Genomic DNA, 19358 nt, shown 5'->3' with positions numbered 1-19358 from the left:
CTTGGCTGGCGTAGTTACTCGTGGTCTGTGGTTGTGAGGCTGGTTGGATGTACTGTCAAAATTTATAAAACCACATTGGAGGCACCTTATGGTAGAAAAATGAACATTAAATTCTCTGGCAACAGCTCTGGTGGACATTCCTGCAGTCAGCATGCCAATTGCACGCTCCCTCAACTTGAGACACCTGTGGCATTGTGTGACAAAACTGCACATGCTAGTGGCCTTTTATTGTCTGCAGCACAAGGTGCACCTTTGTAATGATCATGCTGTTTAGTCAGCTTCTTGATATGCCACACATGTCAGGTAGATGAATTATCTTGGCAAAGGAGAAATGCTTGCTAAAAGGGATGTAAACAAATATTTTTTGGTGCATATGAAACATGTGACAACACTTTACATGTTGCATTTATATTTTTGTTCAGTATAGCAACGTTACCTATAGCAACAATTTATTTTCTGCACCAAAGAAAAACCACCCGTTTAGAAAATCTAGCAAGCGAGGCAACTAAAAGCAAGTTTCTAGACAATGTTTATAATTACAATGCTTATTTACAATGCTTATATTTACCAGAAGATATCTGATAAAGTTTTGAGTTTAACTGTAGCCAATGTTTTATTCATCTTAACAGGGAAATAACACACTACAAGCTATTTACAAGTTTGGCGATCTAACAACTCACAGTTGTGAGTATGAAGAAATAAACGCAGTGCATTCTGTTGGAGGAATTTAGACCTTGATGGTGCTGGCTACGCACAACAAATGGGACTGTTTGAAAGGGGATCATATAAACATTGCCAGATAGAATTCTTGGTATGTTGTTTAAAAAAAAAAAATGTCTGAATTAGCCCCCGCTCTCACTCCCTCTCCACCCGGCTCTCAGGGTTTAGGAGGCGCCAGGACAGATTCATAAAAAGGTCAGGGAACAATTGTCAGTAAAATGTCAAATCCCACAGATGCTCTAGGCCAATCGATACCAAGACAAGGCAGAGCTGAGTATACAGGTCTGGGTAAAAGCGGTGAGGGGTGTTTGAAAGGTTGGGGGGTGGCGAGCCCATGGGTCAACTGAGGAGCAAATGCATAGTCATGGGTTTAGGAGGTCAAGGGACTGGGAAATTGTAAATGTCAGCTTATACTTACCATTTAATAGAGATTGGTGGGGAGAGCTGTAAGGCAAGGCAGGGATATGATGTCTGGATATGAGATGAAAAAGGTCAGAGCTGTAAAGGAGAGGGAAAAGACAGTGAAAATAAATATTGATCTGTTTTTCTCGTTTCATTCGACGTTATGGACTTGTTGAAAACAGGGAAACCATTTATAGTATAGTCAGACTTCATCACCATCAGTAGGTCAGTGTTTCCTGCCTGAATAATATAATTCATGACATTTGAGTGTTAGAACTGAGACATAGTAATAATAATAGATTTGATTTGTATAGCGCTTTTTAATACAGCAAGAATTTCAACGCTCAAGTGCACTGCATGACATTGTACTGGTGCAGTGTATAACCTTGGAACAAAGAAATTGATATTATGTCAAGGATATCCAAGTTCTTAACAAATGTACCGAAGATAAATGAACTTGGCCTAGTTTGGCCATGGTGTTTTGAGTTGATCAGATTTGAGTGACAAAAATACCAAAAAACACATTTCAATACACCTGGGTTACCTATGTTGCACATCGTATTATTTGCCCAAATATTAGGACATCAATAAATAGAAAACTGATCCAACACAATAATGTGTACAGTTATACAACGCATCTACAAAGTAATTACATGGAGATGGAGCAAGAGCACAATATAAGTTAAATGACCATTCATCATGGCAGTTAGTGCGAACAGATGCTATGTTGTGCAGGGTAATTTGGAAATCGCTGAAAGCCATAAAATCATTTCTTGTAATTCTGTCTACGAGTTCAACCTTCAACGTTTGTGTGGATTTACATCCATCAGCTATTGGACCTTCCAGAGCCTGGAATAAAACTCCTCTATTCATTATGTCTCCAAAAGTTTGAGATGGCACACACACACACACATTGTGAAAGCCATATGGATTCTGCAGAGACTCCTCACACCCAATCAAATGAACCTAAATGAACGGTACCTTTGGAATCAATTAAGATCAAAGTAAAGAAGAATCCTAAACACATTTCAACCTGGTCTGATATTGATTAGATATAGAGAGGGCTCTAAAGTTATTGATCCGTCTAGCCCTTATTACTACATGTTCTCCCGTTAGACCCTTCTCAAGGTGAAAACACGTCTGCTCAACCACACCACAACAGACTACAGTTATTAGTTTCAAAGGCTTTGTTTTCCTATTCAGCTTCAACACACGGAGTTAACTTTAGAGTTTAATAACACACTTTGATGTCATACAAACCCTGTTTTGATTAGATATTCAGTCTGCTCTTTGAATTGTTGTGGCTCCATTTCCTTTCCTGGTGATGTTTGTATAGGCAGCAGACACACACACACACACACAAAGGTCTTTACCTGCAGTACTAATCCCTGCTATGCCGTTCCACACCCCCGCCTGACCGTGCTTAGTAGGCTCCTAACGATTGATTCCCCTTGTTTGTCCCTGGAGCTGTTTCAGCTATGACAGTCTCTCTCCAGGCCCAGATAAACACACAGATAGACAACAGCTCTCTCCCTGCTTTCTCCCCCTCTTTCCAGAAAGTTTTTTTATGGATGTGTGAATAGCACTCCCTTATTCCTCTCTCCTCTTTTTCTCCCCATTCCCCCCTCTCTCACGCTCTCCCTCTCGCTCTCTGCAGAGAAACAGCTAACAGTGGGGAACTGTCTAGGTGTGCTGGCCATGGCTGAAGCTATGCGATGTACAGAGCTCCACAACATGGCCAAAGCTTTCGCGCTGCAGAACTTCCCTGAGGTAGGTGGATTTAATGACTGGATTTCATTTTTAAACCCCCCAAAAACATATCACACTATGTATCTGTGAGAAAAGTCTTACCTGCAGTACTAATTCCTGCTATGCCGTCCCAGTCTACCATAACACCTGTCACACATGATTAAAAACAGTGCATGTACTCCACGATTTTCATCCCAATGAAGTGTCAACCCTTCATTGTGCACTAGGTGGCGGGGCAGGAGGAGATTATGTGTGTGTCTAAGGAGGACCTAGTGGCCTACCTGTCTAATGACAGCCTCACCACCAAGGCTGAGGAACTGGTCTACGAGACCGCCATCAAGTGGATCAAACAAGACCCCACCGCCAGAGTTCAGGTAAGGCGGGGGGAGAGGGTGCTAGTGGTTACGAGGTAGGAGTGATTCAATTTTTACTGGTCCATTTTCAACATGTTCGTTCAGCGTTTATGGGTACTGGACTGTATGGCCTGGTTTGTTGTGGGAGTGCCATATCGCCCTCTGATCTAACCTGGTTAATCAGGACTTAATGCAGTTCTGACACCATCTGTCTATAGTATCATCACGCATACTCACCAATCATTACCCCATACAGTATGTCCTGGTTTCATTATATTGCTCATCACATCTCATCTTTATCTGTTTCCTACACCACAATCCCTCCTGTCTTCGACTAGAGCTACTTAAAGGAGAAGTAAAAAGCTTGTGGTGTGTAGACACACACTGTTATGTATGTTCCCAGCAGAGTCCTACCACCAGCCTCTAGTCTATATTAAGTCCCTTAAGCTATATTTACTTCCTCCTCTAGACACACTAACAAGCATATACAGTACCATTCTCTCTACTTTCCCCTACGTACTGTCACCCTGCTCTGCCCTGCATCTGAATAAATGAAACACCTGTAAAATCATGCAGACTGGTAGTTAATTTTTAATAGTATGGTTCTCATAATGTCCACGAGATGGAATTAGCATGCTGTCGGTTTAAATGCACTGTGATACAGTATGAACATTCTGAGTGGGACACACTGTTCTGGCAGCTTCTGTTCATCTGCAGCTTTTTGAATCGGGGTATTGGTCTGTCGTTCTAGGAAATGGTAATGAAATGGGATTATGTCATATTCCACTACGTCACACTTCAACAAATGAGACTGGTGGTCGATACGTTTCATGGTCAATACATTGACTAGCCAACCTCCATGAATATGGAAGAAGATACCATGGATTGTGGAAGAGATCACCACAGGATACAGACCATTTCTGGATCCAATAGTAAGGCTACATCGCTAATGGCACCTTGTTCCCTATTTAGTGCACCCCATTCCTTGTTTGTGCAGTAGTTTTGACCAGGACCCATAGGGCTCTGGTCAACAGTTGTGCACTATATAGGGAATAGGTTGCCATTCAGAATGTAGGCTAAAAGACCATGCATAAAGCAGCCTTGACTGCTGTTTAACAAGGGAGCTGAGATGAGTCGTGTTAAAACAGTTCATCACTGGGTACGTCACTCAGTCAGAATAACACCCTCTCATCAGATTGAATGGTCCTTGTAATGGTCTCAACTACTATAGACAGTCTTTGTATTTGCCAGATTGAATGCCAGTAGTAACTACTTCCATAAATTGAGTTGGACTTTATAATGGTGCCTGCTACTACAGACATTAATGTCTGTTGGCCATAGAAAGGCAGTTCTGAGAGACAGTTTAGGTTAAATGATCAAAAAAGTGTTTTGACTGAAACTGTCTCTCAGGACTTGACGTTTCACATGATAAAACCATTGTAAAGTTTTTACAAGGAAGTATTTTCTAAAGTGATGGATGTAAGACCTACGGTCCAAACAGCAGTCCAGACAGTACAAGGAGATGCAGATAATGGGGAAGTACACCGGATGTAAGTGAACTGTGTGCAGCAAACGCTTTGCACAAAATTGAGTGTGAGCCCTGAACAAGGTTAGAGCTTTGGGGTAGTTTCACACACACACAATGACTTCTGTGCTAGTGAGGATGAAAGCCAGAAAGGTTTGGACCAATCACATCCGTTCAACTCAGCGCAGTTCAGCAGTAATCTCACAGGCTATTGGACAGGAGAGAACAGTGAATCAGACCATGGCAGGGAAACGAGGGGATAGCGGAATGGGACAGAACATTTCACCTGCCGTCCACTCCTCTTCCTCCTTATTCTCCCTCTTCCACCTTGTCACGAAGTCCAGGATAAAACTAATCCCTTATAGCAGTCAGTGGTTTCTCAAATGGAGGTTCGGGGCCCACTGGTGAGTCACTGCTCATTCCATTTTGTGGCTCATACCGTTTGGGTCACAGCTTTAGACTTGGGTCTTTGGTTTTGTTTACTCGCGAGAACACACTCCCGGAGGAAGAGAGACAGTGAACAGAGAGGGCAGAGGGGGGCCCCGGTGTCCCTGTGTTCAGTAGGTATCAGATATTCATTCTCCGCTGTGTGCCTTGACATTATAGGAGTGGAGCTCAGGGCCAGTCTCAAATCTAGGGGCCATGTGTGATAGTGAGACTAATGACGCTAGAGAGGCGGACGAGGGAGAGAGGCGGACGAGGGAGAGAGGCGGACGAGGGAGAGAGGCGGACGAGGGAGAGAGGCGGACGAGGGAGTGGGGGATGGAGGGGAGATTTTTTTCACAAGAGAAACTGACCCCAGTCTAGAGAGCGAGTGGTTGAGTTGACACGCTCTGCTCACCACAAGCTCCTTTTCACCTCCCCTCCCTCCCTCCACACCTCTTTCCGTCCTGCCATTTGGAGAAGGAGAGCAGTGGAAATCGCTCCCCCTGAACCTGTGAAATGTTTTAATGGCACGTCAGGACCGATTGTCACAGGGCTTACATACTCTGAGAAGGTCGGAAGGTGGAGGAATGCAACGGCTGGGGGCTATGTGCACGCGTGCATAACAGCACGTTGGCGGTGACTGAATAAATAATGTCACTTCTTTTTTTATGTTGTCTCAAATATCCGCTAGAATTAAGACCGGGGCTGGACATCACAGTTGGTGTTAATTATGGATTTGTGGAAGACGCACACAATAGAAAGACGCACACAGAAAGGAAAAGAGAGTTTACATGAGTTCAGGAGGCTGTGAATCAGAAACATATTCATCTTCTACTGATCATAGCGCCCAGCTAAATAGTCTCTTTCATGCTAAACTCACTGCTGTAATACCGAGACCAGGGATCATCAACTAGATTCAGCCGGGGGACCATTTATTTTCCTTAAGCGGATGGTTGGGGGTGCAGGAACATAATTACAAATCATTTGTAGACTCCAATTGACCGCAAGAAGCCCAAACAGATATGTTTAACCAAACATAATAATTGTAAACCTTCCATTTGTATACGATCACGTCTCTGTGTGAGAATACTTGAACAGATTTCTTCAATTAAAATCACTTGTAGCTGATTTCGTCGTGTCCAACAATGAACATGCCCCAATTTCTCAAATTATTAAAATTATTTTGCTTTTGCTCAGAAAACTTGGTGCACCAAATAAAATCTGCGGACCCTATCATTACATTACATGGACAATAGGTCTGAGCTGCTAGTATTGTGTTAGTGGCTAAAATACACTGTTTAAATTGTCCCATTCATTCCCCGCCTTACATAAACAGTGGATAGGAGGAGGACGGTATTCCCTTAGCTCAGGATGCTTTCATACCAAATTGGTTTGGAGCGTTTTCTTTCTCCGAACTCTGATTTTCCGTCACAATTTCCCCCTTTCGGTTCGTTTGGACTGATGGTAACACTATCCAAACACAGGAAAATAACCAGATGCGCGCAGTAGTATTGGTTGTTTGACTGCAAGCATTTGATGAAATGCACAGTACCATAACTTAATATCTCTGAAACATTATTTGAGTAGCAGCATTGCATTTCTGAGCTCATCCGATGCAGATTAGGTGAGACGGGCAGTTCCAGGGATATAGGCTACTGAACATAGCCTATTCACATGAGTTAGAGTGGATATTGTGCGGTTTCCTCACGCATGTTGTTGGAAGACCAAAGCCAAAGTAATGTGAAGTTTGGGACACAAGTTATGCTTCTTGATAATCATAGATGGATTTAACATGAGCCTTTTTTCCAATAAACAAATTACTTGCTTGAGTACGGAGCTTTTAGGCATTTTAGTTCATTGACATTTGGCAATGTGAAACCAACCGGACCAAATTACAATGTAACAAATAATCAAACTCTGATTCGAACTATAGCTCAGAACTGTGTGTGAAAACGCCCTCAGTGACGCTGTTGACAGTGAGACCAGTCCTCACTGTTACCCACAGAGGCATTGTGGTACAAACGAAATACACATGCTACCAATTATACCTACTACCCCCCTCTCCCTGCCAAGACCTCTATAGGCCCTTCGTGTATGGGCCTGAATAGCCCCTCTATTATGCTCTAATAGGATCCCCATGAAATATGTTCTATCTCACCTGGTAGAACAGGCTGACAAAGGAAGGTGATTAATTGGCTCTTTGGGGGGGGGGGCTAAAAAGCTAAAGCAATAGGGGTGGGCATCTTAATGTGATTTTTAAAAGTACATTTAATGGTGGATTTAGTAGATAAAAAGAGCCTGTCGTTCACTTCACTATGGAAAAAGACCTCAGAGTTCACGCTTCAAAAAATAACAATGGACATCTGACGTTTGCCATTTCAGAACCCACAAATGTATTTCAAAAGTATTTCAAATAAATTGAAAGTTATTTGATTTGATGGTAATACTTCTATAGAGTATCTTTAGAGTATCTTAGTGAAGGTCTTTCAAATGTTTCATCTGGTATAGAGAAGAAATGGAAAGAGTAGTTATGTTTCCAAAGCAAATGAAAAGAATGTAGGTTTTTAAGTGGGACTGGAGTAGTGTGCTGCACTTAAATGAAGTGTGCACTTGTATGTTGTAGTGGACTGTACTATACTTGATACAGAAATTAATATCATACCTCTATTGAAATCAGTGATCTGAAGAAACCTCGTTGACCCCATCTGCTTTCTATATAAACATTGGAGTACAAAAGAAGTGCACACACACACACCTTGCTATGTAGCAACTGCATGTAGTCCGTATGGGGCTCCCGAGTGGCGCATCGGTCTAAGGTACTGTGTCGCAGTGCTAGTGGTGTCACTACAGACCTTGGTTCGATTCCAGGATGTATTGCAATCGGCTGTGATTGGGAGTCCCATAGGGCGGCGCACAATTGGCCCAGGGGTTGGCCGGGGTAGGCCATCATTGTAAATAAGAATTTGTTCTTAACTTCTCTAGGATAGGTGGGACGCTAGTGTCCCGCTTGGCCAAAATCCAGAAAAAATGTAGCTCGCCAAATTCCAATATATTACTATAAAAATCAATCTTTCATGAAATCACACATGAAAGACACCAAATTAAAGCTACACATGTTGTGAATCCAGCCAACATGTCTGATTTCATAAAGGATTTACAGGGAAAGCACACCAAACAATTATGTTAGCTCAGTACATAGCCACAGAAAAACACAGCCATTTTCCCAGCAAAAGATAGTAGTAACAAAAAACAGAAATATACACTGCTCAAAAAAATAAAGGGAACACTTAAACAACACAATGTAACTCCAAGTCAATCACACTTCTGTGAAATCAAACTGTCCACTTCGGAAGCAACACTGATTGACAATAAATTTCACATGCTGTTGTGCAAATGGAATAGACAAAAGGTGGAAATTATAGGCAATTAGCGAGACACCCCCCAAAACAGGAGTGATTCTGCAGGTGGTGACCACAGACCACTTCTCAGTTCCTATGCTTCCTGGCTGATGTTTTGGTCACTTTTGAATGCTGGCGGCGCTCTCACTCTAGTGGTAGCATGAGACGGAGTCTACAACCCACACAAGTGGCTCTGGTAGTGCAGTTCATCCAGGATGGCACATCAATGCGAACTGTGGCAAAAAGGTTTGCTGTGTCTGTCAGCGTAGTGTCCAGAGCATGCAGGCGCTACCAGGAGACAGGCCAGTACATCAGGAGACGTGGAGGAGGCCGTAGGAGGGCAACAACCCAGCAGCAGGACCGCTACCTCCGCCTTTGTGCAAGGAGGTGCACTGCCAGCGCCCTGCAAAATGACCTCCAGCAGGCCACAAATGTGCATGTGTCTGCTCAAACGGTCAGAAACAGACTCCATGAGGGCCCGACGTCCACAGGTGGGGGTTGTGCTTACAGCCCAACACCGTGCAGGACGTTTGGCATTTGCCAGAGAACACCAAGATTGGCAAATTCGCCACTGGCGCCCTGTGCTCTTCACAGATGAAAGCAGGTCCACACTGAGCACATGAGCACATGTGACAGAGGTGAGAGAGTCTGGAGACGCCGTGGAGAACGTTCTGCTGCCTGCAACATCCTCCAGCATGACCGGTTTGGTGATGGGTCCGTCATGGTGTGGGGTGGCATTTCTTTGTGGGGCCGAACAGCCCTCCATGTGCTCGCCAGAGGGAGCCTGACTGCCATTAGGTACCGAGATGAGATCCTCAGACCCCTTGTGAGACCATATGCTGACACATGCACATTCGTGGCATGCTGGAGGTCATTTTGCAGGGCGCTGGCAGTGCACCTCCTTGCACAAAGGCGGAGGTAGCGGTCCTGCTGCTGGGTTGTTGCCCTCCTACGGCCTCCTCCACGTCTCCTGATGTACTGGCCTGTCTCCTGGTAGCGCCTGCATGCTCTGGACACTACGCTGACAGACACAGCAAACCTTTTTGCCACAGTTCGCATTGATGTGCCATCCTGGATGAACTGCACTACCTGAGCCACTTGTGTGGGTTGTAGACTCCGTCTCATGCTACCACTAGAGTGAGAGCGCCGCCAGCATTCAAAAGTGACCAAAACATCAGCCAGGAAGCATAGGAACTGAGAAGTGGTCTGTGGTCACCACCTGCAGAATCACTCCTGTTTTGGGGGGTGTCTCGCTAATTGCCTATAATTTCCACCTTTTGTCTATTCCATTTGCACAACAGCATGTGAAATTTATTGTCAATCAGTGTTGCTTCCTAAGTGGACAGTTTGATTTCACAGAAGTGTGATTGACTTGGAGTTACATTGTGTTGTTTAAGTGTTCCCTTTATTTTTTTGAGCAGTGTAGATAAAATGAATCATTAACCTTTGAACATCTTCATCAGATGACACTCATATGACATGTTACACAATACATTTATGTTTTGTTCGATAATGTGCATATTTATATCCACAAATTTCGGTTTACATTGGCGCCATGTTCAGAAAAGCCTCAAAAATATCTGGAGTAATTACAGAGAGCCACGTCAAATAACAGAAATACTCATCATAAACTTTGATGAAAGATACATGTTTTACATATAATTAAAAATACACTTGTTCTTAATGCAACCGTTGTGTCAGATTTCAAAAAACTTTACGTAAAAAGCACACCATGCAATAATCTGAGATGGCGCTCAGATGTAACAACATTTCTCTGCCATGTTGGAGTCATCAGAAATACGAAATTACATCATAAATATTCCTTTACCTTTGATTGTCTTCATCAGAATGCAGTGCCAGGAATCCTAGTTCCACAATAAATCGTTGTTTTGTTCGATAATGTCCATTACTTATGTCCAATTAGCTAATGTTGCTAGCATGTGTAGTACACGTGTCCAAACGCTCGCGCAGATGCAGGAAAACGTCGAACGGAAACTTCAAAAAGTTATATTCCAGGTCGAATAAACTGGTCAAATTTAGTAGAGAATCAATCTTCAGGATGTTATCATTTATATTCAATAACGTTCCAACCTGGAGAATTCTTTCATGTCTGTATAAGTAATGGAACGCAAGGCGACAACATGAGGAAAGCGCGTGACCAAGAACTGGCAATTTGCCAGACCACTGACTCATTCCCCTCCCATCCGGTCCCACAACACAGCATAAACTTAATTCCACGTTCTACTGACTGTTGACATCTATTGGAAGGCGTATGATGTGCAAACAGATCCATATATTACAGGGAATTGAATAGGCGATGACTTTAACAAACAAGAATCTTCACTTCCTCTTTGGATCTTTTCTCAGGTTTTTGCCTTCCATATGAGTTTTGTTATACTCACAGACATCATTCAAACAGTTTTAGAAACTTCAGAGTGTTTTCTATCCAATAGTAATAATAATATGCATATATTAGCATCTGGGCCAGAGTATGAGGCAGTTCACTATGGGCACGCAATTCATCCAAAAGTGAAAATGCTGCCCCCTATATCAAAGAAGTTAACTCACTTGCCTCGTTAAATACAAATAAATATAGTATTGTGTTTAGGGTTGAGGATCATGGAATTTTGGATGACTGTATTTGGCCAGTCAAATGACTGCGGTCTCTGTAATAATAAACGCTCGACTAGCAATAAAACATGTATTTTTTAATATGCACATTTTATCCTCTCCTTCGGGCCTGACTGCATGTGCTGCCATAGAAATAGAATGATTAGGGCGTCCCGATTTAAAGTCAAGGTTGGTGTAGTGGGTGGACTGGCAGCCATTGTGAGTGTACCCATAGGAGCAAAGCAGGAAGAGTACAATATCAATTAACATCATTTGAATGAACATTCTTTATTACCATAGAATAATTTCTATCACAATACCAGGCAGCCATTGCGGGTGTACCCATGAGTTTACCAGTCAAATTGCCACGGTTGGAGGTTACGAGCTTGTTCTAATCATTACATTTCTATATGGGCTGCTGCTGCTTTGTGGGCGTTGCCTAGGTAAGCGAAGACTCATTTGCTAGTTTCTTGTTTCAGAGACAGTTTCAGCGCGTTAAGAGGCCATGTTACCTTAGAAACGGACTAAACTACACGGATGCCCAGCTGTCCCATCTTGAGTTAGACTGTTCGTAAAAAAAAATATATATAAACTGAACAAAAATATAAACGAAACATACAACAATTTCTAAGATTTTACTGAGTTACAGTTAATATAAGAATCAGTAAATTTAAATAAATTCATTAGGCCCTATCTATGGATTTCACATGACTGGAAATAGATATGCTTCTGTTGGTTATAGATACCTTTAAAAAAAAAGTAGGCGTGGATCAGAAAACCAGTCAGTATCTGGTGTGACCACCATTTACCTCAGCACAACACATCTCCTTCGAATAGAATTGATTTGGCTGTTGATTGTGGCTTGTTGTCCCACTCTTCAATTGCTGTGCGAAGTTGCTGGGTATTGACTGGAACATGCTGTCGATCCAGAGCATCCCAAATATTCTCAATTGGTAAATGTCTGGTGAATTGGTGAATGTCACTATGTCTGGTGAGTATGCAGGCCATGGCAAAACTGGGACTTTTTCAGCTTCCAGGAATTGTGTACAGATCCTTGCGCCCATGGGCCGTGCATTATCATGCTGAAGCATGAGGTGATTGTGGTGGATGAATGGCACAGCAGTGGGCCTCAGGATCTTGTCTCGTCATCTCTGCATTCAAATTGCCATCCTTAAATGCAATTGTTCGTTGTCTGTAGTTTATACCTGCCCATACCATAACCCCACCGCCACCATGGAGAACCCTGTTCACAATATTGACATCAGCTAACCGCTCGCCCACACGATGCCATACACGTTGTCTGCCATCTGTCCAGGACAGTTGAAACCAGGATTCATCCGTGAAGAGCACAACACTCCAGTGGCCATTGAAGGGGAGATTTTACCACTGAAGTTGATTTTACGATGCCAAACTTCAGTCAGGTCAAGACGACGAGCACGCAGATGAGCTTCCCAGAGACTGTTTCTGACAGTTTGTGCATAAATTCTAAAGTTGTGCAAACACAGTTTCATCAGCTGTCCGGGTGGCTGGTCTCAGACAATCTCGCAGGTGAAGAAGCCAGATGTGAAGGTCCTGGGCTGGTGTGGTTACACGTGGTCTGTGGTTGTGAGGCCGGATGGACGTACTACCAAATACTCTAAAATGTTGGTTGGAGGCGGCTTACGGTAGAAACATGAATATTAAATTCTCTGGCAACGGCTCGGGTGGACATTCCTGCAGTCTGCATGCAAATTGCATGCTCCCTCAATACATGTGGCGTTGTGACAAAACTGCACATTTTAGTGGCCTTTTATTGTCCCCAGCACAAGGTGCACCTGTGTAATGATCATGCTGTTTAATCAGCTTCATAGGCCACAGCTGTCTGGTGGATGGATTATTTTAGCAAAGGAGAAATGCTCACTAACAGGGATATAAACAAATTTGTGCGCAAAATTTGAATTAAGCTTTTTGTGCGTATGCAACATTACTGGGATATTTTATTTCAGCTCATGCCACGTCCAACTGGCCTCACAAACCAGACAGCTGATGAAACTGAGGACTATTTCTTTTCTGTAATAAAGCCCTTTTGTGGGGGGAACGCATTCTGATTGGCTGGGCCTAGTGCCCCAGTGGGTGGGCCTATGCTCTCCCAGGGCCACCCATGGCTGCACCCCTTCCCAGTCATGTGAAATCCATAGATTAGGGCCCAATTAATTTATTTCAATTGACTGATTTCCTTATATAAAATCATTGGAATTGTTGTTTTTATATTTTTGTTCCCTGTGTATGTATTAGAGGTCGACCGATTTATTTTTCGATACCGATTTACTGGAGGACCAAAAAAAGCCGATACCGATTAATCGCCCGATTAACAAAAACAAAAAAAAACAATTATTTTTATTATTAAAAAAAAAAAAAAAATGTAATGACAATTGCAACAATACTGAATGAACACTTATTTTAACTTAATATAATACACCAATAAAATCAATTTAGCCTCAAATAAATAATGAAACATGTTCAATTTGGTTTAAATAATGCAAAAAGAAAGTGTTGGAGAAGAAAGTAAAAGTGCAATATGGTGCCATGTAAGAAAGCTAACGTTTAAGTTCCTTGCTCAGAACATGAGAACATATGAAAGCTGGTGGTTCCTTTTAACATGAGTCTTCAATATTCACAGGTAAGAGGTTTTAGGTTGTAGTTATTATAGGAATTATAGGACTATTTCTCTATCTACGATTTGTATTTCATATACCTTTGACTATTGGATGTTCTTATAGGCACTTTAGTATTGCCAGTGTAACAGTATAGCTTCCATCCCTCTCCTTGCCGCTACCTGGGCTCGAACCAGGAACACAACGACAACAGCCACCCTCGAAGCAGCGTTACCCATGCAGAGCAAGGGGAACAACCACTCCAAGTCTCAGAGCGAGTGACGTTTGAAACTCTATTAGCGCGCACCCCGCTAACTAGCTAGCCATTTCACATCGGTTACACCAGCCTAATCTCGGGAGTTGATAGGCTTGAAGCACAGCGAAGAGCTTCTGGCAAAACGTATGAAAGTGCTGTTTGAATGAATGCTTATGAGCCTGCTGCTGCCTACCACCGCTCAGTCAGACTGCTCTATCAACTCATAGACTTAGTTATAACATAACACAGAGAAATACGAGTCTTAGGTCATTAATATGGTCGAATCCGGAAACTATCATCTCGAAAACAAGACGTTTATTCTTTCAGTGAAATTGTGGAACAGTTCCGTATTTTATCTAACGGGTGGCATCCATAAGTCTAAATATTCCTGTTACATTGCACAACCTTCAATGTTATGTCATAATTACTTAAAATTCTGGCAAATTAGGCAGCCCAAACTGTTGCATATACCCTGACTCTGCGTGCAATGAACGCAAGATAAGTGACACAATTTCATCTGGTTAATATTGCCTGCTAACCTGGATTTATTTTAGCAAAATATGCATGTTTAAAAATATATACTTCTGTGTATTGATTTTAAGAAAGGCGTTGATGTTTATGGTTTGGTACACATTGGAGCAACGATACGCACCGCATCGATTATATGCAACGCAGGACACGCTAGATAAACTAGTAATATCATCAACCCTGTGTAGTTAACTAGTGATAATGATTGTTTTTATAAGATAAGTTTAATGCTAGCTAGCAACTTACCTTGGCTTCTACTGCATTTGCGTAACAGGCAGGCTCCTCGTGGAGTGCAATGTAAGCAGGTGGTTAGAGCGTTGGACTAGTTAACTGTAAGGTTGCAAGATTGAATCCCCCGAGCTGACAAGGTAAAAATCTGTCGTTCTTCCCCTGAACGAGGCAGTTAACCCACCGTTCCTAGGCCGTCATTGAAAATAAGAATGTGTTCTTAACTTCTCTAGGATAGGGGGCAGCATTTTCACGTTTGGTTGAAAAGCATACCCAAATTGAACTGCCAGCTACTCATCCCCAGAAGATAAATATGCATATTATTAGTAGATTTGGATAGAAAACACTCTGAAGTTTCTAAAACTGTTTGAATCATGTCTGTGAGAATAACAACTTATTTAGCAGGCGAAATATTCAGATTTTTTTGTTGAGGTCCCTCTCTTTTCAATGGAATTTCATTTGGAATACAGATTTCTAATTGACCTTCTTGCAGTTCCTACCGCTTCCACTGGATGTCAACAGTCTTTAGAAATTGGTTGAGGTTTTTCCCTATGTGTAATGAAGAAGTACGGCCATCTTGAACGAGGGTCACTGGAAGTGTACTGTTAGTTAGAGGCGCATGACCAGAAAGCTAGCTACTGTTTGTTTTAATCCTGTATTGAACACAGATCATCCCGTCTTCAATTTTATCGATTATTTACGTAAAAAATACCTAAAGTTGTATTACAAAAGTAGTTTGAAATGTTTTGGCAAAGTTTACAGGTAACTTTTGAAATATTTTGTAGTAACTTTGCACGAGTTGGAACCAGTGTTTTTCTGGATCAAACGCGCCAAATAAGTGGACATTTTGGATATATATCGACGGAATTAATTGAACAAAAGGACCAATTGTGATGTTTATGGGACATATTGGAGTGCCAATAACATTAGCTCGTCAAAGGTAAGGCATAAATTATATTTTTTATTTCTGCGTTGTTTCGCCTGCAGGTTTGAAATATGCTTCTCTGTTTAATCTGTTGCTATCCTCAGATAATAGCATCCTTTGCTTTCGTCTTAAAGCCTATTTGAATTCTGACATGTTGGCTGGATTCACAACAAGTGTAGCTTTAATTTGGTATCTTTCATGTGTGATTTCATGAAAGCTAGATTTTTATAGTAATTTATTTGAATTTGGCGCTCTGCATTTTTACTGGCTTTTGGCCAAGTGGGACGTTAACTTCTCTGGGATATTTCACACGGTAACTGACTTGCCTAGTTAAATAAAGATTAAATAAAGGTGTAAAAAAATAAATAAGCCAAATCGGTGTCCAAAAATACTGATTTCCGATTGTTATGAAAACTTTATCGGCCCTAATTATTTGGCCATTCCGATTAATCGGTCGACCTCTAATATACACACACACACACACACACACACACACACACACACACACACACACACACACACACACACACACACACACACACACACACACACACAGTTCCAGTCACCGGTTGACACAACTACTCATTCTAGGGTTTTTCTTTATTTTTACTATTTTCTACATTGTAGAATAATAGTGAAGATATCAAAACTATGAAATAACACACATGGAATCATGTAGTAACCAAGAAAGGGTTTAACAAATCAAAATATTTTTGACTTTCTTCATAGTAGCCACCCTTTGCCTTGATGACAGCTTTGCTCACTCTTGCCATTCTTGAAACAGCTTCATGAGGTAACCACCTGGAATGCATTTCAATGAAGAGGTGTGCCTTGTTGAATTTCATTCGTTAATGCGTTTGAGCCAGTCAGTTGTGTTGTGACAAGGTAGGGGTGGGTTACAAAAGATAGCCCTTTTTGGTAAAAGACCAAGTCCATATTATGACAAGAACAGTTCAAATCAGCAAAGAGAAACGACCGTCCATCATTACTTTGAGACATGAAGGTCAGTCAATACGCAACATTACAAGAAATGTAAAAGTTTCTTCAAGTGCAGTCGCAAAAACTATCAAGCGCTATGATGAAACTGACTATCATGAGGACCATCACAGGAAAGGATGACCCAGACTCAGCATCAACTGTTCTAAGGGGAGTGTGTGAAATCAGGCCTTCATGGTCGAATTGCTGCAAAGAAACCACTACTAAAGGACACCAATAATAAGAAGAGACTTGCTTGGGCCAAGAAACACAAGCAATGGACATTAGACCGGTGGAAATCTGTCCTTTGGTCTGATGAGTCCAAATTTTAGATTTTTGGTTCCATCCGCTGTGTCTTTGTGAGACGCAGAGTAGGTGAACGGATGATCTCCACATGTGTGGTTCCCACTGTGAAGCATGGAGGAGGTGGTGTGGGGCTGCTTTGCTGGTGACACTGTGATTTTCTTGAGAATTCAAGGCACACTTGACCAGCATGGCTACCACAGCATTCTGCAGTGATGCACCATCCCATCTGGTCTGGGCTTAGTGGGATTATCATTTGTTTTTCAGCAGGACTATGACCCAACACACCTCCAGGATGTAAGGGCTATTTGACCGAAAAGGAGATTGATGGAGTGCTGCATCAGATGACCTGGCCTCAACAATCACCTGACTTCAACCACAGAGTGGAGGAAAAGCAGCCAACAAGTGCTCAGAATATGTGGGAACTCCTTTAGACTGTTGGAAAAGCATTCCAGGTGAAGTTGGTTCAGAGAATGCGAAGCGTGTGCAAAGCTGTCAAGGCAAAGGGTGGCTACTTTGAAGAATCTAAAATATAAATATATTTTAACACTTTTTTGGTTATTACATGATTCCATATGTTATTATTACAGTTCTACAATTTAGAAAATAGTAAAAAAATAAAAACCCTTGAATGAGTTGGTGTCAAACATTTGACTGGTAGTGTGTATAAATATATATATATTGACAGTTATTTTAGTGTAATGACAGCCTTTATCCATAACTGTTGGTTATATGGTAATTGTGCCAGCCCGTGTTCACCAGACATACCAAATCGTGCTTCAACAAAGAACAATTTTTACATAGCCAGATCAACACACACAGAGCCATAAGTCCCCTCTACATAGATGGTTAGGAAAATGGCACATTTAAAATGACTATGGGTGGGTGACCTACTTACTGCGTTATTGCGTGAAGCCATGCTGAAAATGCCCCCAAGAGAGCAGAACAGCTATGTCTGCATGTGAACTGCCTGAGCCCCTGCCTCTATCCATAACCTCTATGCCTCTGCCTCGCCTCATCCCTCCATCACACATGCACATCACTAACCTGAGGGGGAGGAGAAAACACGCGCGAACACACACCATGAGCCCTATAAACGGTCGTTGGTCCGGGTGAGTTAGCGCTCTGAAGCTAAGCGTGCTAGTAAACTCCAACCCCATAGCCTAAACACACACACACATCATCCCTTTCTGCTGTGTGTGTGCTGTTCTCTCTGTTCAGTGAAGGACAGTGAATAAATATGAGCGTGCTTGTATCATTTGTATTTGAAGACCGCGTGACACACCAACACACAAAGTTGTAAGTGGCCTGTGTTCCGGCAGAGATAGGAGGACCTGAGCCCTAGGACCATGGCTCAGGACGACCTGACATGACTCCTTGCTGTCCCCAGTCCACCTGGCCGTGCTGCTGCTCCAGTTTCAACTGTTCTGCCTGCGGCTATGTAACCCTGACCTGTTCACCGTACGTGCTACCTGTCCCAGACCTGCTGTTTTCAACTCTAGAGACCGCAGGAGCGGTAGAGATACTCTTAATGATCGGCTATGAAAAGCCAACTGACATTTACTGCTGACTTGCTGCACCCTCGACAACTACTGTGATTATTATTATTTGACCATGCTGGTCATTTATGAACATCTTGGCCGTGTTCTGTTATAATCTCCACCCGGCACAGCCAGAAAAGGACTGGCCACCCCTCATAGCCTGGTTCCTCTCTAGGTTTCTTTCTAGGTTTTGGCCTTTCTAGGGAGTTTTTCCTAGCCACCGTGCTTCTACACCTGCATTTCTTCCTGTTTGGGGTTTTAGGCTGGGTTTCTGTACAGCACTTTGAGATATCAGCTGATGTACGAAGGGCTATATAAATAAATTTGATTTGATAATCTCTGATGTCTCAGATCAGTCAGACTGCAGTTGAGCTAGTCGACACACAGAAAATAGTTTCCCTCGACTATTGTCAGTGGGTACCAAGGGGAATGACGTTGTTCGTTTGTGACAGACCAATTTTGCAGACTGTCTTTTCTTTAGATACAGAATAATATTATATTCAGATGTGTGTATGTTGTGAATGCATTGTCTTTGTACTTTTAGTGAGTGCCTCTGCTCCTCTGTGAGTGTGTGTGAGAGATCAGTGTAGAGAGAGAGGAAAGTGTGAGATATATGCTCTCTCGCATGTCAAAGTGCTGTATGGGCTGCATATTGAATGTGGTGTGTGTGTACACATCTGAGCTAGTGTGTGTGTGTACACATCTGAGCTAGTGTGTGTGTGTACACATCTGAGCTAGTGTGTGTGTGTACACATCTGAGCTAGTGTGTGTGTGTACACATCTGAG

General features: G+C 42.4%; 1 protein-coding gene across 3 annotated transcripts in view; it reads left to right on the top strand.

Moving 5' to 3' along the window:
- The window catches only part of LOC129825339 (kelch-like protein 29), a 398302-nt gene that overhangs the window by 324576 nt on the left and 54368 nt on the right, over positions 1–19358 (top strand). For all 3 annotated transcript variants that reach the window (XM_055885359.1, XM_055885361.1, XM_055885360.1), the window contains 2 exons: positions 2780–2892; positions 3099–3245. In XM_055885359.1, coding sequence (XP_055741334.1) covers positions 2780–2892; positions 3099–3245 — 260 coding nt within the window. The remainder of the gene's footprint in view (positions 1–2779; positions 2893–3098; positions 3246–19358) is intronic.

The sequence above is a fragment of the Salvelinus fontinalis genome, chromosome 27 (genome assembly GCF_029448725.1).
Source record: "Salvelinus fontinalis isolate EN_2023a chromosome 27, ASM2944872v1, whole genome shotgun sequence".
Lineage (NCBI taxonomy): Eukaryota > Metazoa > Chordata > Actinopteri > Salmoniformes > Salmonidae > Salvelinus > Salvelinus fontinalis.
Note: the sequence above shows the minus strand (reverse complement) of the source record. Positions and strands in the feature narration are given on the sequence as shown.